The sequence below is a fragment of the Convolutriloba macropyga genome, chromosome 7, assembly GCF_964194025.1.
Source record: "Convolutriloba macropyga chromosome 7, txConMacr16.3, whole genome shotgun sequence".
Classification (NCBI taxonomy): Eukaryota; Metazoa; Xenacoelomorpha; order Acoela; family Convolutidae; genus Convolutriloba; species Convolutriloba macropyga.
Window position 1 is genome coordinate 28,902,236 of NC_134474.1, and position 19,005 is coordinate 28,921,240.

The 19,005-nt window shown below is 34.5% G+C and overlaps 1 protein-coding gene across 1 annotated transcript in view; it reads left to right on the forward strand.

Moving 5' to 3' along the window:
* Positions 1–9,188, forward strand: part of LOC142342188 (neuronal acetylcholine receptor subunit alpha-6-like) — a 66,616-nt gene extending 57,428 nt beyond the window's left edge. Inside the window, exon 3 of the mRNA XM_075393414.1 lies at positions 8,250–9,188. Within this exon, the coding sequence (XP_075249529.1) occupies positions 8,250–8,890 (641 nt within the window). The 3' untranslated portion in view covers positions 8,891–9,188. The remainder of the gene's footprint in view (positions 1–8,249) is intronic.
* Positions 9,189–19,005: the final 9,817 nt, after the last annotated feature.

Genomic DNA, 19,005 nt, shown 5'->3' on the forward strand with positions numbered 1-19,005 from the left:
ATAAAAGAACATCAGAAACAACACACAAGACGCACGGTCACCCCCACCCAGCGACACCCCCCCCGCCGCCAAACCGCCACCCCCCCCCCCCAACGACCCCCCCCAAAAAAAAACACCAACCGACCAATGCCAAATTTTGGCATGAGTTCTGGAACAATGCCATGGAACTCAGGGAGCATGGAAATGCAGTTTGCAATGGATACGAGAATGAAGTTAGGTCACGAATAGCGTCAGAAACGCTCAAAATGACCAAAATTACGGTTGACTCGCAGGCTAATTTCACAACTTTTTGAAAACAACACTATATGACATGTATACCATTGTAACCGTCTTGAACTACTGCGCTGTTAGTATCACTAAACAAAATGAAAATATTCTTTCTCTACAAGGAGTTATTAGCAAAAATCGACCAAGTCCGCTCGAAAATTGGGACGTTTCCCATGCTTGTACACAAATGTACAACTTCTGGGGAGTATTTATTCAGGTTATATTAGGTCAAAAGAAAGCACGCTTAACGAGCTTTCTGAATATGCAACTCAATAGGAAAAAAAATTCCTGTATGTAGAGTTATTAACGATCGAGTCTTTGGCACCAAATGCCCCAAAAAATGACCATGATGACCAAAATGACCAAACATCGTCATCAACGATTATAACTATAACAACCAAATTTTGCTGGGAATATCACTGGGATACACTGAGTCTACCCAGCTACCTAAACAACCCGAATGATAACAACATCAACGGTCAGTAACAGGCTGCAGATGACCATTCTCCTGTTTCAGATGGTAAAACTTGGGGTATGTTCAATGGTCAATATTTCCAAACTGACTGAACGAAACCAAACCAAACTTAGAGCAAAACAAGTACTGCTTGCGACACAATTTGTGTCAAAGTATCATCTAAATTGGTCCTTTCTACGAGAAGTTATTGCATAATTAAGGTACCGTACCAAAATCGCCAGAAACGAGGAGAGGTGACTTGCAGACCAAAAATTGACCACCTAAACTACGGAAAACGCCCTATAAAACATACACGGGGACAATCCCCATTATCAGAGGAATCTAACGGACTACTTATCGAGTCTAAAATAACAAATTTTGAGGGTGTAACATGTACAAACACGCAATGTACCGGACACGAATTGGACAAAATGGAGGTATGTGTCCTGGCCAATTTCTCAAAACGGCTGAAAGAAACAAAACGCTATTTACAGGGATTCAAGTACGGCTCAAGCTGAGTTCAAATCAACAAACAGACCAAAAATCGGTTCACTCTACGAGGAGATATTCCAACATAAAGGTACCGTACCAAATGTCAAAATTGACCAAGTACGTCTCATGTTTCGCTAAAATTCACCATCTGAACTACATAAAACTACATACAAAATATATATGGCGAGAATCCCCACTAACTGGGGATTCTAAAACACTAAGATTTGTAACATAGTTCAAAGCTTCAAGGTACGTGTCAACGGGGTGTCAACGGGGTGTCAACCGCTTCTGGGGCTAAAATCGAGGGCAAGTTTACTGGCCAATTTCTCTGAAACGGCTGAACCAAAATAAACGCCCTTAGTACTGTTTGTAGCACTGCTCAAGGTACGCATCATATTAAAAAGTGAGCACAATCGGTACATTCTTCAAGGAGTTATAGCAATTATAAGGTACCGTACCAAATGACCCAAAAAGCGAGGTGACCTGACTTCAGAGCCAAATTTGACTATCACAATTCCGTAAAACGCTATGGAAAATATATATGGGCATACTCCCCACTAACTGAGGATTCTAAAACACTAACGCTTGTTGGGTAAATCGCGCGTTTTGTTGTACCGAAATTTGGGTCACCCAGATTAGCCCGGAAATTCGAATTCGATCTATTTCAAATTTGAACATTAAAAACTTTTTGATTAGTGCGATTTGGGAAACGAACATAACACTGCAAGCAAGAGGGTTTCAGTGCTTACAAAATGCGACCACTCCCGTTAAAATTGGTCCAGTACTTTAGCAGATATTAACAAAATACTGTTCTGTACTCCATTTTTTGGGCTAAAATCGAAGCCCAAGATCTCCGGAACCGATGTAAAACAACCTGAAACAGCGTTCCCGGAGCATTTGTGGGTGTATTTCTGGTCCACTTCCACGTTCTAGGTAACGTCAAACCTTCATGGTGAGGTGGGAAAAAATTTCCCACCTCACCATGAAGGTTATGATGTTTTGTGTGTTTTGACATAAAACAACATCCACAGAAATTTGATGAAATCGTGAAAAAAGAAAAATTGTTGAATTAATCCCATTGTTTGGTACAATTAGCTTCAACAACCTAAATAGTGTCTAGAAAACACAAAACGCAAGCCCAAAAACTTGTTCAATTGCAAGCAACACCACTTCACTCATTCATTTGGTCAAATGACCTATTTTGACTACCAAATTTCAAGTTTCGCTAAAATAAACCTTCAAAACTAGTAAAAAAAAGGTACAATCTGTTTATAGTGATACTCCCCGTCAACTGAGCAATCTAAAACACTATAATTTGTAATCTTGACACAAAAAATTTCAACATTATGTCACCGCCGAATTGGCCGAAAGACGAGGTTCGGCGCCTACAGAGCAAAAAATGACCCACTCAACTCCATAAAACCAGATACAAAATGTGTATGGGGTTACTCCCAACCACAATAAAAATCCAACAAACCAATATATGCAGGAATACTATGGTATTTTGAGTTACGCATATTTGGTGAACAACAATATCACCTGAAATGGTGACTTTTTTCATATTTAGCAGTCAATAACTTTTTTACCAGGCCGAATTAGGGTAGTACAATTATATGATGAGCCAGTCGGTTACATTGCCAACACAATGAGCCTATGTTGGTAGAATTGTGCTGAGCACTTGACTACTTATCAACAAAACAACTAATTGTACCTCTATCACTCTGAATCTGAAACACTTTAAAAAATGGAAGCTACTCGAAGACCACATGTCGTTACCGCTTCTATGTTACTCCAATCCAGTTTTCCAGAGATTTATTTTATGCAGGAATAATAGATTTTGACTTAATACATAAGAAAGAATAACTAACAAAAAGATATCAATATTGAGAGATTCAATTACATAAAGAGCTTTCAAAAAATTGTGGTTCCTTCTCTATTAAAAACCTAATGAAACTAATTTGAAAAAACCCTAATCACTGATGCCACTTTAAATTACAACTCAATTGAGAAGATATGCGAAAAAAATCCTTGCTGAAAGCTTAATGCGACAAAAATCCATTTCAGAAATGACTTCTTGAACAAAATCAATTGAAATGACCGCAAATGAATTACAAAAAATTTTCCTTACTTTCCTATCAACTGTGTGTGTGTATTCAAAAATTTTTATCTTCAGCTGAGTTAGTGGTAAAGACTGTTTTTTGTTCAAAAAATGTTTATTGTGTAGAGAGTCAATTTGATCCAATTAATCCGTAAACGAGTGCCTTTTTATGAGACAAAATAAATTCTTTTCCTCAGCATTTGCAGTCTCTGCCTGAACGTCTACCGTAAATATTTCAAATCACTCGGACAATAGCCTGTTGTTAGGCTTGGAGGGACGCAGGTGATCAAAAACAACTTAGAGAAACGTGCGAAACAATTGATTTCAAATGTGAGTCCCATTTTTTAGACAAAAAATTTGATAAATTGTCATTTAAAGAAAAAATGTTGTAGTTTTCCATTACCAAAAGCTGAGAGAAGTTTTTCAGGAAAAAAGTGAAAGAAAATTGATAAAACGAAGAATAGCGCTCACAATAGGCGTCAAAAAACTAAAGAGAATTAAACAATTAAAAAACAAAACGGGATTTTTTAAAAAAGTTTTACTTATTTTTTTAGTTTTTAAAGTGCAGCATAGTTCGAGTGCTGCGTTCCTTCAAAAATTCAAGTTGTATGGCGTTGATTGATCTCATGAGGACTGCTCTGAAATGAAAATTTTGTGTTTGAGTTCACTTGCAATACAAAATTTTGTTTGGATTATTAAGGATGAAAAAAGGTTACTTGAAAACTTACCAGTTTTATAATTCAAAAAAGAACGAAATGAGGTCTTAATTTTTATTATATGTGCCCTGTTGGTTTTGTTTTGCTTGTGTGTTTAATAAAGTTCAAATCTCTTATGAAAAAGTTCCAAAAACGGTAGAAATTGGTAATTATTTCAATTGGCTACGGTGCCGTAGAAAACTTATTACGATCCTAAACGGTGCCGTACAAAGTCTTGTAAGTTTTCTACGGCACCGTAAAGGTCTCAGTAAGTTTTCAAAGTTTCGCCTAAGGTGGTCAACCTGGGTATATATATATATATATATATATATATATATATATATATATACATATATATATATATATATATATATATATATAAATATATATATAAAAACCGTTTAGTAGAGATCAACTAAATTGAAATCAGTTGGCCGTATTGCTTTTTTTGACTAAATAGGGGATGTCTGCGAAGTGGAAATTGTACAACAAAATTGAAGTCGAAAAAGAGACATTTGGGTCGAAACAGTGCATAGTGTTTTTAATTCCGAAATGGGCAAATCGAAATTGTGCATAAGATCGCCCGAGGCCATGGTTAAAATTGGGGTGAAATCGTTCCAATTTCAACCACCGCTACGGCTACAACTACTACTATTACTATTACTACTACTACTACTACTACTACTACTACTACTGCTACTACTACTACTACTACTACTACTACTACTACTACTACTACTACTACTACTACTACTACTACTACTACTACTACTACTACTACTACTACTACTACTACTACTACTACTACTACTACTACTACTACTACTACTACTACTACTACTACTACTACTACTACTACTACTACTACTACTACTACTACTACTACTACTACTACTACTACTACTACTACTACTACTACTACTACTACTACTACTACTACTACTACTACTACTACTACTACTACTACTACTACTACTACTACTACTACTACTACTACTACTACTACTACTACTACTACTACTACTACTACTACTACTACTACTACTACTACTACTACTACTACTACTACTACTACTACTACTACTACTACTACTACTACTACTACTACTACTACTACTACTACTACTACTACTACTACTACTATTACTACTACTACTACTACTACTACTACTACTACTATTACTACTACTACTACTACTACTACTACTACTACTACTACTACTACTACTACTACTACTACTAATACTACTACGATGATAGGACGATGACTTTATTACAACTGGCAATTTGAAACTGGCAATTTCGATTATCCGACGCTTCTCACAACCAATACGGATTACTTCTACGAAACCGAAAAAACCCTCGCTTCATACAAGCAAAACCGATGAAACCAACAAATAGCGACGTTTCATACGCCATTTTTGTCGGTATGTCTTAGCTCCTGTCTTTTCATAAATCGAACGAGCCAAAGTCTGGATCATATCGCATTTTGGTCTGTACGGGTCTTTTCATAAGAGTTCTTGAACGAGCACATAAACGCACCAAAATTTTGAACGAGGCAAAGTCTGGATCATAGGCATTTTTGGTCTGCCTGGGTATTTTCATAAGCAAAAATAGTCTGGATGGGTATTTTCATAAGGACTTTTGAACGAGGACCTCAACCTGGGTATTTTACTCACAACTATCTGGGGAAAATTTAGCGACAGTGAAGATTAAAAACCGCGCAGTCCGTCTTCTGTGAATAGAGCAATCAAAAAAGCCGTTTCTTTGTCGCAAAAGACTCTGCTGAGTGATAATTGATTTGTTGAACATAATATGCTCTGGACGCTGATGTGTTTATTTGAAAGATTTGAAATTGCCACTTTCTGAAAGCCATCTAAAAGTAACTGCACGGACCCTAGACTAATAGTATATGAATACTGATTCATCATATCACAATAGTAAATTGCCAAATCAGCACTGTATCATTCCAACTCAAGAGTATCTTTTGGTACATGACTTGGCATAATAAAGACATTGTCTCTTTCTGTTTCCTGATTTTAAAGTGCTCTTTCCGTATTTGCATGTTTTAACTGATCATTAGAAAAACGGTATAAATTTATGCGAATTTTGAAAATCATTTTGAAATCTTGACGCCTCACACGCATGATCATAAATTTCGGAGCGGGTGACGCGCAAAATCCAGGCTTTAGGCAAACATAGCAGCGCTCTCAGTCCAATACCAGTTAAAACGCAGTTCCTAGTTTTTTTTTCAGACCACGAATTAGAATTCTACCAATGGAGTAAATTTCTAGTTTTTAGTCTTTTTTTTGAATATTGGAGGGGAAAAAATTGAAAGAATTGAAATTAAGTAAAACGAATAATTTTTTTACTGTCAGTTTTGCTTGAAATTGTTTGATCTGTGAGCAACATTACAAAATATCAACGTTATTCATTATTTCGAAATTATGCAGTAGTTGTGTATCTTATTTTCATTTGTTCAATTGTGCTAGAACAAAAATGACATCCCAGCTCCTTTTGCAAATGAGAATACAGAATTTTAATTGATTTGCAAAATAGTTCTCTTCTAAATTGATTTAGATAAAAAAGGAAAACAAAATAGCTCATTAGCACTGGGTTTTTAATTTTTTTGATTATCGCTATTAAGATGCATTACGATGCAGAGGTATACCCAAATCGTCACGGGCAGATATGCCCGATGCGTGTATCTCGTGTTCGTTTTTACTATGTTAATACATTGAAAGTGGAATAATATTGCGGAAAATAGCTGCTATAGCAGAAACCGGCAAAATGGAAGGGAATATCGTATCCCGTGTTCGCAAAAGTGTCCGAATTTTAGCTGCGAAATACAAGTACAAACTTAATAACCTATTTATTGCGCAAGTTGTATCACGCATCCGCTCCATTTATATGTTGATTTTTTGCACGCAATGAAGCTCGATTTCGTATATAATCCGCAATTAAGCCTAACTTAATTACTACATATTTAATTAAGCCTAACTTATTACTATTGGTAGTACTTTATTACTACTTTATTACTACTTATAGTACTTTATTACTACTTTATACTACTTTTTAGTACTATTTATTACTACTTATTAAACTCGGCCAGTCCCACATTGATATACAAAGACTTTGATGTGTGAGAGATTTTTCGGGAAAAAAAATCAGTTTTTGTGGTTGCATGTATTTAAAGCACTTTAAAGCTTTGAAAGCTTCAATTAAATCTTTATTGAAGTGCTTATTGAATGCTCAAAATGCGCGCGAATAATAGATAGCTAAATTGAGCGGAAACGTGCTACAAGATTTGTTACCTGCTTTTCGCACCGAATGTTCTTTTATTTCGCAAAATTGGCGGAACCCCTTTTGCGAAAAGTAAGATACAAAGGATGTCTCCTAATTTCGTTCATTGTATGTATCTAATTTTCGAGCCAATTTTACTAAGGCGGAAATTTTGGAGTATACCTCTGCATCTTAATGGTGTAAATCTATTACTTGATTTGAAACAAAACAGACATGCATTGACAGAACATAGCACAATTGAGCAGAGTTTTTACTTAAAAATTCTGAAAGCGAACAGTTCTCAGTCTTCTTCTATACAAATTGACATTTGATGATGATAGCTGGGGTTTCTTTTTATATTTTTCGGTGAACCAAAACAAACTTTGAATTGACACGACAGAATTAGATTATATTTTTATTAAACCGAGTTTTGATTCGCTAATGATTTTCACTGAATTGAGCATTTCAATAGCGTTTAAAGAAGTTTTCGTGGAAAATCAATTAGAGTTTTTTTTAGTTTAGGATCGCTTTTTGGGTTTGAGTTATTAGCTCTCTTAGGAAACTTAACTCCAAATGTTTGTTTTGCCTATGAAGTGACTATATCAGCGAAAAAGCAGGAAATTAAATTAAGCAACAAGTCAAACGAAGGAGCGCATCTGTTAATCTTATTTTGTAATTTTTAATGTGTTATAGTAAAAAAAATACAATAGGCACAACATGATTAACTACGGATTGACAATTTGGTTGATGTTATTAAACAAACCCGAACATAAACAATTCGTGATGTCCTTATAGGTCTCTATCATAGCATTAGTATTGAGTTGCTGCAATGATTGTGCAAAACTAATTTGTGCAGCACTTTTACAAAAGCGTCTATAGGTGGTTTTTGGGAAAAAATATATTATCATGGACGAGAAGAACGAAAAATCACAAATCAAATCTGACAATTTTTTGGTTTCAGAAACAAAGTGCACGCGTGTTGAGGGGTACTTTCATGACCAGAGGTTCACTCAAATTCAATATCTACTCGTATTCCACCGCCTGAACACATTCTACGTAAAGAACCTTTTGTTGCCGAATGCACTGTTGTTGGGAGTGACTGCTCTGGTGTTCTTCCTGCCGGTGGACTGTGGGGAGAGGATTGGGTACGGGGTCACCCTCACCCTCGCCCTCTGTGTCAACCTCATGATAGTCACCGAGTACATACCCGAGACATCCCGCACCTTCCCAGACGTCGGAAACTACTTCCTCAACTCCATCATACTATCCACTCTTGCTATCATACTGGCAGCTCTGTCTATCAACGCACACGACTGGTACGAAAACAGGCGAGGGGAAGATGAAGATGCCAATGACGAACACCCTGGAGAAAACAACAAAGTTAACCATTCGAAAGATTGGGAGGAAGAGAAAGAGCGAAGAGCTAAAGAGTCTTGGCTGGAGTGGATTCGAAACAAGAGATTTCTCGAACAAACGGGAGAATATTCGCCTATCACTAAAATCGACTGGTTTGTTGGTGTGATATACTTTCTGATCGTTAATCTGTATTCAATTGGTTTTGTGACAGTACTGGCATATCGAAACCCCGGGATGAAAGATTAAATGATAAACGAATATTTGTACTCAATAGCATTGTGAAGTTTGGTTCGAAGGACTAATGATTGTCATACTAAGACCGAGACCATATGAACTCAGGAAACTTAAACTTATTTTTAATTTTAAAATACCAAAGTATGAAAAGACCGGCAAATTATCGCACACCAATTGAGTAACGTGGAGAACTCTCGGACAACCGATTCAAAGGAGTGATTTGATCAACTCAGTCGATAACCAAGATAGCACTATGATGAGAAATACAATGTTAAAAAATTTGTTATCTCAAATAAATCTTTAGCAGCGACGGGGTTCTTCTAATTTTTAACAATATGACTTCAAAAAATCAACAAGTGTCAACATATATAATAGAACCTCGAAACTTTTGAGAAAACCCGTTATATCAACGCCGTTAAATTCAATGGCTTTGACCAGAAGACAAAAAATACGCTAAGTTCTGCCTTAATGAGAAAACAAGGAGGTTTGTCAATCATAAGTCAGTAACAGGACAACACAATAAGCCTTATGGTTATGAAAACAACAACAAATATATGCAAAAACCAAAAATTCAGTAGAAAAGACCGAGAAGAAAGTGTCGAAGCCATTTAAACCAAACGCGTTTCTCTCAACTCTTCATCTATGATTCTTCGGACGTTTTTTATAAGCCAATGTGAACTATCAAAAATCGGGTAATGTGATAATATTTCAAATGGAACCAACATTACAAAAAAAATACGAAACTTTTTTTTTTGAAATTATGAGAACTCGTGGCATCGAAGAAATAAAACAAATATTTAGCAAAAAACCGCTTCCCAGAGCATTTTCCAATACAGTAAAAATGAGGGTGGTCCTGTCAATACTGAGGCTAACTTATAGTTCATGAAAAATGTTTTAACAATGGTTAGTGTCCAAAAATGTTTTTCTTTTTTAAGTCTTAATAGCCACTAAATCAATAGCTCTCAACGGAAGTCAAAAAATACGCAAAGTTATGCCTCAATAGGAAAGGATGTTTGTCATTATTAGGTCATCAATAAGACGTCAAAACAAGTCTTATGATTATGAAAACAACAATAAAAGCAGCCAAAAAAGTTCTGAAAATAATTGATTAGTCTCAACAGCCTTTAAATTCAAGAGCTATCAACGGAAGTAAAAAAAATACACTAAAATATGCCTACTTGGGCAGAACAGGATGTTTATCATCAATATGTCAGAAACAAGACATCATAACAAATCATTTGATTATGAAAACGACGTTAAAACAGGCAAAAACAAAAAAAACTCAGATGAAATTTGAAAAGAAAGTGTCGAATCCATTTAAACCATTTTTTTCTCTGAAAATTTTATCTCGGATCCACTGGAGGTCTTTATTAAGCCAATGGGGAGTGCCAATGGGGAGTGCCAATGCATAATGAGATAAGATTTCAAAAAGAACCAAAATTAGAAAATTGCGAAAAATTAGAATTACGAAAACTCGTGTTATCGAAGTCATAAAACCAATAGTTAGCGGATAAAACCGCTTACGAGATTATTTTTGATTGCCGTAAAAATTATAGGGGTCCTGTCTCCTGTCATTAAAGAAACTGACTTACTTTTCATGAAAATACGTTTAATACTGTTTATTCTTCAAAAAAAAATTCGAATTTTTTTTAGTCTTGACAGCCATTAGCTGTCCACTCAAAGCACTATTAAGGTTTACCTAATACACATTAGAAAGCCGATTGCACTTTTAGTTAGCAAGTTTATGCCATAGGGCTCCCAAAAACTAGTTACATCTCAAAAAGAAATTTCATTAAAAATTTCGAAAACTAGAGACGAGGACGAAAAAAACATGAGCGTTTCCTTGAAGTTGAACTTTTTGTTATTTGGTTATCATGTGACTGTAAATAAGATTGTCATTAAATGAACCTCGATATGAAAATGACTAGTCTCTAAGTGACTAAAAAAACAAAAAAATACGAAAGTTTTCTAAAAAAAAACAGCTCTCAAATTGAAATCGAGTTTTTTTATAGTAAATTTTCTCACGAGACCAGAACTAGCCTTTTTATCGGTCTTCTGGTAACACAAAACTGTTTCATTTTGTAACATGAAATATAACATTTTTATAGAGAAGCCTTAATTTGAACAAAAATTACGCTAAAAGTAAACAAAATCAGGCAAATATCATGTGTTCACACAAAATTTTAAACCTCTATCTCCTCGAAAAATACGAACTTCAAAGAAAATCTTTTTAATTTTGAATTCTACGCTAGACGAGCTTTTTAATGATACCACTCACATTTCTCTACGATGATTATATCGATAGGCCAAAATTGACTGAACAAAAAAAACCCATTTGAGTATATAGTTCTTCCCCCCACAATTGGGGTCGGAATAAAAATTCATAATCTGAGCAACTTCAGTTAAAAGACGTGACAGACCTAGCTAATTGATTTTTTTTTTGTGATCCAATTAGTCGTACATTCATTAATGTTGACTTTGGTTCATCACGATCACCATCACCATCGCCAATCTTGGTTTACTTTTGTAATAATATTAAAAATATTGTAAAATTTGGTTTATAAGAAATTTATATTTAAAAAGCATTTGTAGTTTGTAAAACATGTTTACACAAAATTATATATTAATCAGATACAGATTATTACTAAGCGTCTTCATATTCAAGATATAACGGATGTTTTAAGTCAATTAGTTGGCGGGCTGTTCTGATCATTTACTTACTGCAGTTTTGGACTTTTTACTACCTTAATTAACTGCGAGAACATTAAGCGTTTTCAACCATACAACCAGTCACCTTAATTGAATCAGAGAGGCAAAAAACAAGCATCATCAATTGATGATTCTAATCACAGAACAATATTTCAACTTACAAGAAATACAAAAGCACAATTCTTTAAACGACTGCTTCTGTTCTAAATCCCCCCTCTTAATTGCATTGAAGCAATTGGTCTTGAATTTCAGAACATCGAATAGGCTGAAGTTTTTTGTCCGTTTTAAGCATTATTTGAGTATATTATATATCATTGTAACGGCAAAGACAGGGAACAATTTACTGTGTAAAAAATTAACTCATGTGACTGTACGACTTGTACACTTTTGTAGAGTAGAACTGCTCAAAAATGTCAGAAATATCCAGGTGGCATTATAAGCGAATTACAGAGCTAGAAATGATAGTTTGCGCGGTTGAACAATACATTAGATCAGTGATCTGTTATATGTACGCAAACAAACAAAAAAGAATGTTTTCTTGCCATTCTTTAAAAGAGAAATAACAGCCACTCAAATCAAATCAAATCAAATCAACTCTAATCAAAAATAGATTTCAATAAACAGCAATAGAAATTCAGCAATTTAGATCTTTTTCTTTAAACAGAAACATTTTTTTGATTGCGATTACTTGACATTACTGAAGTAAAGCATATCATCACGAACTTTTGCCCCATCAATTACAAAGAGAAAAAAAAAATTTACAAAACAAGCCTATCCCGATTTATCAATTGAAATTAATTATAAGTTTGCGTAATTGAAAACCGTTCTGGGTTCAAATACTTTCGGCTCTCACGTTAGACTAGAATCAGAATATGTTTATATATGAAATTTGAATAGTTGGAATTGAGAAAAAACGTTTGCTTATTATACGATTATACGATGATTATAAGTCCTCAATGTCCAAAAATTATTTGTTTCAAAAGAATATTGGTGGTAAAATGGTAAGGGTACACTGAGCTTGAAAGCCCAGGTTGAGGCGCGAGACGGAAGCGACCTGTGATCAGAGCCAAGTTCAACACACGCGGTGTGTTTCCAGACTAAAATTACAGGGTCTGGAATTTCGTTAGAGCACACAATAGTATGATCAGAAGTCACTTCGATCTGGGGATGGTCTGATTAGATCTCACTTCCGGAAGATTAAGCTCTGATCAGAGGTAATTTCCGTCTGGGTTGGTCTGATCAGAGGCGGATTCAATCGCACATTAGTGTGATCAGAGAAGATTTCGAGCGAAATTGAGTCTGATCAGAGACAATTTTGAGCGCAATTTATTTCTTTCGATTTTTTGTATTTTTACTTAGAGATGTTGGCTCTGCCCAGTTGCAACAGAAAAAGCAGCATTCTGATCAGAGATACATATAGATTCTGATGGCTTGGATCAGAACCAGAGGGGTCCAGCTGATAGCAAATGCCGGTCCATTTAAGAGGACATTTTGGATTAACTTTAGACCACGACATCTTTTATGGAAAGCTACCTAAGTTCCTCTCTTGAGTCAGAAAAGTGCATTAATAGTATACTAAATAATTGTTTTTCTCAACAGTTGGGTTTCATTTTCAAGAGCAATACTTTTAGAATCGGCTTTTCCTTAGAAGAAATTAATACTGCAAATATCAATTTTTATGAATGAACAATTAGTAGAGAACATTAAAGAGATTCATTCATAATGAAAACCATTCACTGATCAGACTATTGTGAGCGCAGTTGAGTCCGATTAGAGGCAATTTCGAGCGCACAATAGTCTGATCAGGAGTGACTCTGGAGCGCAAAATAGTGTGATCAGAAGTAATTTTGAGCGCATAATTGTCTGGACAACAGTCTGTGTTTGGACAACAGTCTGGACAACAGCCATAGTCGCACAATCTTCTTGGCAATGGTCTGATTTTGATCTGTTAAGAGTTCATTTCCGTCTGGCCAGGTCTGATTAGAAACAACTTTGAGCGCACTCCAAGCGCGCACGGTGTTTCGAGCGCGCTTCAGTCTGATCAGTGGACACTTTGATTTGGGATGGTCTGATCAGAGGTTACTTTCGTCTGGCACTGCCTGATCAGAGGTCTCTTCCGGATGGCACCTCAACTTGGGAGGTCGAAAAAGTGAAGAGTTCGAAAATGCAGTTTCTTGATTTGTAGCTTCGAAGAGCCAAAAGTTAACTTGAACAAGTCTGTCAAGGAATGATAATGCTGTTCTGTCACAATAGTGCCAATTTTTAAAATTTTGTTGAAACCCTAAATTACAAAAGTTTCCTAAAAATTTTTGCTTCAGAATTATTCACTTTTTATGCTGTCAAGAAACATTTTCCACAAATTTATAGAATTAATATAACATTTGAAAAAATAGCAAGAAATTGACGATTGTTGTTCAAAAAGCGTATTATTTGACTCTAAGCGTTCTGGTACGTTGCATTGCGGAGAAAAATGAGGAATAAAACTGCGAATTCCTTCGGCGTAAAGAACCTAATTGTAATAATATTGAACTTTTCTTCTAAGAATTCTGCTAACATACTACTCTACGTCTCCTCACAAGATGTCGACCTGTCAAATTGTCAAATTGGCTGATCAATCAAAGCCAGGCTATATTCCATATCCACTGTGCGATGAGGCATCCTTTAACTGCTGAGCATAAGCACAGTTCAAATAAAACATTTTTTTAAAAAAATTCAGTTGAATAAATTGAAGACACTTTTTCAAGTTTTTTTGCTACACAATTTAATAGAATCCTCAATAAATACCAAATCAAATTTCGTTGATCTGGTCGTCCTACAAAGCTAACTGATTGTAAATCTTCAAAATTTCATTGATAGTGTGACTATTTAATTTCAGATCTTCCTTTATCTTGAATCGTTGAGAAAGGGAGTACCTAAAATGTGCAAAGAATTTAAAAACAACCAAGTTATTATTGATAAATTACCATTATTGCTCCCTATAAGTGTAATAAAGCAGATAAATCTGGTACAATTATTGTACATAAAAGTTCATCCTAGGTTAAAATCTATCATCAATGTCACTACTTAACAATTAAATTTCTGTTATAAACTAATTAAAGAACAGTTAATTGTTCCAATCCACTTTAGGGGAGGGGGGAGGGAGGGGGAGGAACAATATACTAAACGGGTTTTTTTTGTTCAGTCAATTTTCGCCGACCGTTTTCAATTTATATTCATCGTAGAGGGTTGTGTGTGTTTGTGTGTGTGGGTGTACGTGTGTGTGTGTGTGTGTGTGTGTGTGTGTGTGTGTGTGTGTGTGTATGTGTGTGTGTGTGTGTGCGCGTGTATATATATATATATATATATATATATATATATATATATATATATATATATATTTATATGAATCATTAGAAAGCCCGTCCAGCGTCAAATATGTTACTAAAAAGATTTAATTAATTTCGTTTTATAAACAGAGTTATCGAGGATTATAATTTTGCAAACATTTGTCTGAGTTTCGTTCTTATTGTTCGCGTTTTCTGTAGTTTTACCCAATTTTAGCCAATTTTTGCACAAAAATATTGTAAAATTGGTAGTGATAGTGCTTAGTGCTGTTGGGTTTACCTCTAAAACAAAGGGTGTTGTTGAATTGTTTGATCGAAATATTCGTCTAAAAAATGCAAAATTTATCGCCAGTTTTACTTGTGGATCCTTTGAGACTGATCTTGAATTAAACTTGTGCCGGTTTTTTGCTAACTCAGCTCGATAATTATGCTTAATGCATCGCTTTTTTCAGATATATTGACTTTTTCATCAAATTATCCGTATCCATTATATTCGCAACCATTGCGTGTTAAATTTAAACGGATGGCAATAGAAAGGCTATTTTTTATCTAATCGCTGTTTCTTAAAAGGCAAAAAAAACGGATTGTAATCATTCGATGATTTTTTTGCATTTATTTTGCATTTTCTTACGTTAGATAGAGAAAACATCAAATCAAATCAAAGCCTGCTTGAGACAGTTTTAAATAGCTTCCTAGGTGTTTCAGGAAATCCATCTGTTTTCTTGTCAGAAACTTTTTGTGCTTGTTTCTTCTAACAAGACATTTAAAAACTGAACAATCGCCTTTTGAGCTTTAAATGGTTTTATTGTGCGACATTTTCTCTCTGTTTTTTGGGCAAACCTGTAGCTTGAGTTAGGCAAAGACGGGTCTTTTTGCGTTTCTAACGATTTGAAATTTGAAATTTAGTTTGATTTTTAGTTTCAAGTAATGATTTTTCAGCTTCGTTACTACGAGTTTCCATAAAAAAATTTTGATTATTGGAGTTTTCCATTAATGAGGTGAAGGATCCTCTCTTTTTATAATTTTGTCATAATCTTTGTCATATTCAGATTATTGAAATTTAAAACAAGGCCTTATTGAAAAGCTGTCTTTCGGTGAATAGATTATGGTATTAACTGCTTCGACACCGTCTTCTAGGTGAATATAAAGCAGATTTTTGTTATTCTTTTTCGTTGTTTGTTGTTGTTCTCTAGCCGTTTGACTTATTCAGGATAAGTGCTTTTCCTTTTGGCCTCCAAGGAATGAATAATGGAGCCTATTTACTGATTCAAGAAGATACCTATATTTTAAGACTCTAAAATAAAAAAAATATATGGACGCTTGTTTTAATTTGCTTTTTATCATTATTTTGTCTACTTTTTACCTAGTTGCATTAAATAAAGGTTGTATATCAAAGTATTGGTGTCGATGAAAGTCAATATTGAACATATGGAAAATTTTCAGCTCATCATGCATTGTTTTGTCGACCTCAGTACCGGTTTTCGAAAAATGTTAAGTTATTTTCGTTTTTTCTTCGTTTGTTGCTCTTTTTGTGGTCGAATAATAAAATCTGTTTAGATGCAGGTCTTAGTAGCGACTTCCTTTAGATGGACAAAATATCTCATTTACTTTTTTTTCATGACTTTGTGATAAGATGATTTTAAGAAAAATATCGTTTTTTAAATTTGCAATTTCGCTGTTCTTTTTGTTTGTTGTTACCTAGTCCAATCAACAGCAGGTCAGATTTAAAATTTTTGGCGTTAAAAAATTGCCATGGATAGTATCTTGATTTTTTAGTGCGTTGCTTCCATATCGGTTTTTCGCAAAACGTTTTATGATGTTTCATTTTTGTCTATCTATTGTTCTTTTTGTAGGAGTATGTCATAATCTGAATAATGACAGACTTCAATGTTGTTTTGAGAAATAAAATAAGCTGCTTATGAATTTCATTTGCTAGCTACTATTTTCTTGATTTTGAAATCAATTTTTTCAAAAATACCAATGTATTTTGCAACTTTTCCTTTTTTGTTCTTTTTTTAATTCTTAATGCTTAGTTTTAACTGTTCTTAATAATTGTTCCCTAACCTCAATATTCAACGGTTACTGTTTTCATTATTGTTGTTCGAAGAAGCCAAAATTGATCTCACCTTACTTTTCACTGATTAGAACATGGTTTTATTATTATCGTTGAAATTTGTAATTTAATTTTGTAGACGTACGACGTACTCTGGATGCCAAAACGGTTCTAAAATTCTCCATATTCACACATGAATGAACATAAACCTATTTCAAATTTTGAATTGATATCTAATGGTTTTCATTATTTGAAACTATTTGTTTTCAAGAAAAAAATACGTTTAAATGTGTCCTTCATGCTCTTTTTTGTCTATGAGTTTAGCTTAGGTTTTTTGAGGCTATTTTGACCTCATCATTATGATTTCTTTAAAAAGAAAAATAAACATTAGTTTTTTGATGCAAATGTTTGTTGTTTTATGATTTATTTGGTTGTCTTGTCTTAATAATGACAGGTTTCATCGAACCACAAAGTGGCATAAATATACATTACTAGGTGATTGGATTTAGAAGAAATTTTTTGTTCATACACCATATTTTAATCAATATGTGAGAGTTCTTGATAGTTTTCTATCTCCTCATTTGGCAGACAATTAAGCCAAACTTGCGTTTAAGCGGTGTTTGAACATTATGTGCAAACGCACATTAATGCCCGCCTTGTTGTTTCTAGAGACAAATAAACTTTATAGATATAAAAACTTAGAAGAAGAAAATAACTGTCTTCAATTTTTGCTGAGAAAAAATAAAAAGAAATTGAAGTGCAGTCAGATACAAGTATTTTTTGGTGTTCTAAAATTGCGAAAGATTTTTTGTTCATCAGTATTCTTCTCCGGAAGAGTCGGCGACACTTCAACTTTTTCCTTGCATTTTTTAAATAAAATCTTCTGAATGTCTGCCAAATAAATCTTATATGAAACTTGGAAATGCCAATAAACAATATCACAGCCAGTCAAATTTTAAATAAAAAATTTTCTTCTTTGCTTTTCTGAACAAATAAAAGCTCATAGATTATTTCAATTAGTTTATATTTTTGCTCTAATTTTTTCATGTAAAATTTTTGCGCAAATTTATGAAAAAATTACTTCTTTCAGAACATTCAAAAGAAATCGTTTGCTATATAATTATGGAAAACAGGCGCACTGAAAAGTTGAATCCAAATTCTATGGTTTCTTGTTTACTGTCAGCTTATAAAAATCCTAATTAATATATCCGAGGTTTAGGTCCAGGCCATAATCGTCTCTGATCGGACCGTTGTAGACATAAGTGACTTTCGATCAGACTGGTGTGCGCTCGAAATCATTTTCCGCTCGAAGTGCGCTCGAATCCGCATCTTTTCCAGACCGTTCCAGACCGAAGGCCTCTGATCAGACAAGTTCCAGACCATTCTCCACACTAAAATGCGCTCGAAATTTTTTTCCTGACCTTGTATTTAGAGCGCATTGCGCACATGTGTGCGCTCGAAGATGGTCTGATCAGAGTAGAGGTCACTTAGGTGTGGGCACCTCGACCTGGGATGATTCATATGTAATATTAAAATCGAAGGATCAATTTTCGAAGGCAACTAATCTGGACAATTTCGGTTCAGGTTCTCATTCAATTATTAATGTATTTATTGTTAAATTGAATCTCGATTAATATTGATTCCAAAATATAGAAATAGTGCTGGTTTCTTTATATGTTTAGAGACCCTAAACTCAATTACCACAGAGTAAATATTAAATCTAGAGCCAGGTTCATCTGATCAGACAAAGTTAACAACTCTTGCACTGCGATTGGTTTTAGATTTTTGTGAACGCTTGCGAGACACTCAAATCAGTCAATATGAATTTGGAATCAGTATTTTGTATTCTGTCTCGCCTATTGGGCGTCCTTTAGTATCTATCAGTTTATAACTTGGGTCTGAAAATGTGTTCACGCAAAATGCTGCAATGCTATTGAGGATGAATCAACTATAATGTAACCAACCCATAACTGATTCAATATTAATCGAATGTTTCGTGTTCCTGAGAGTTGGAACAAGCAATTCATTTTTGGACGAATGAA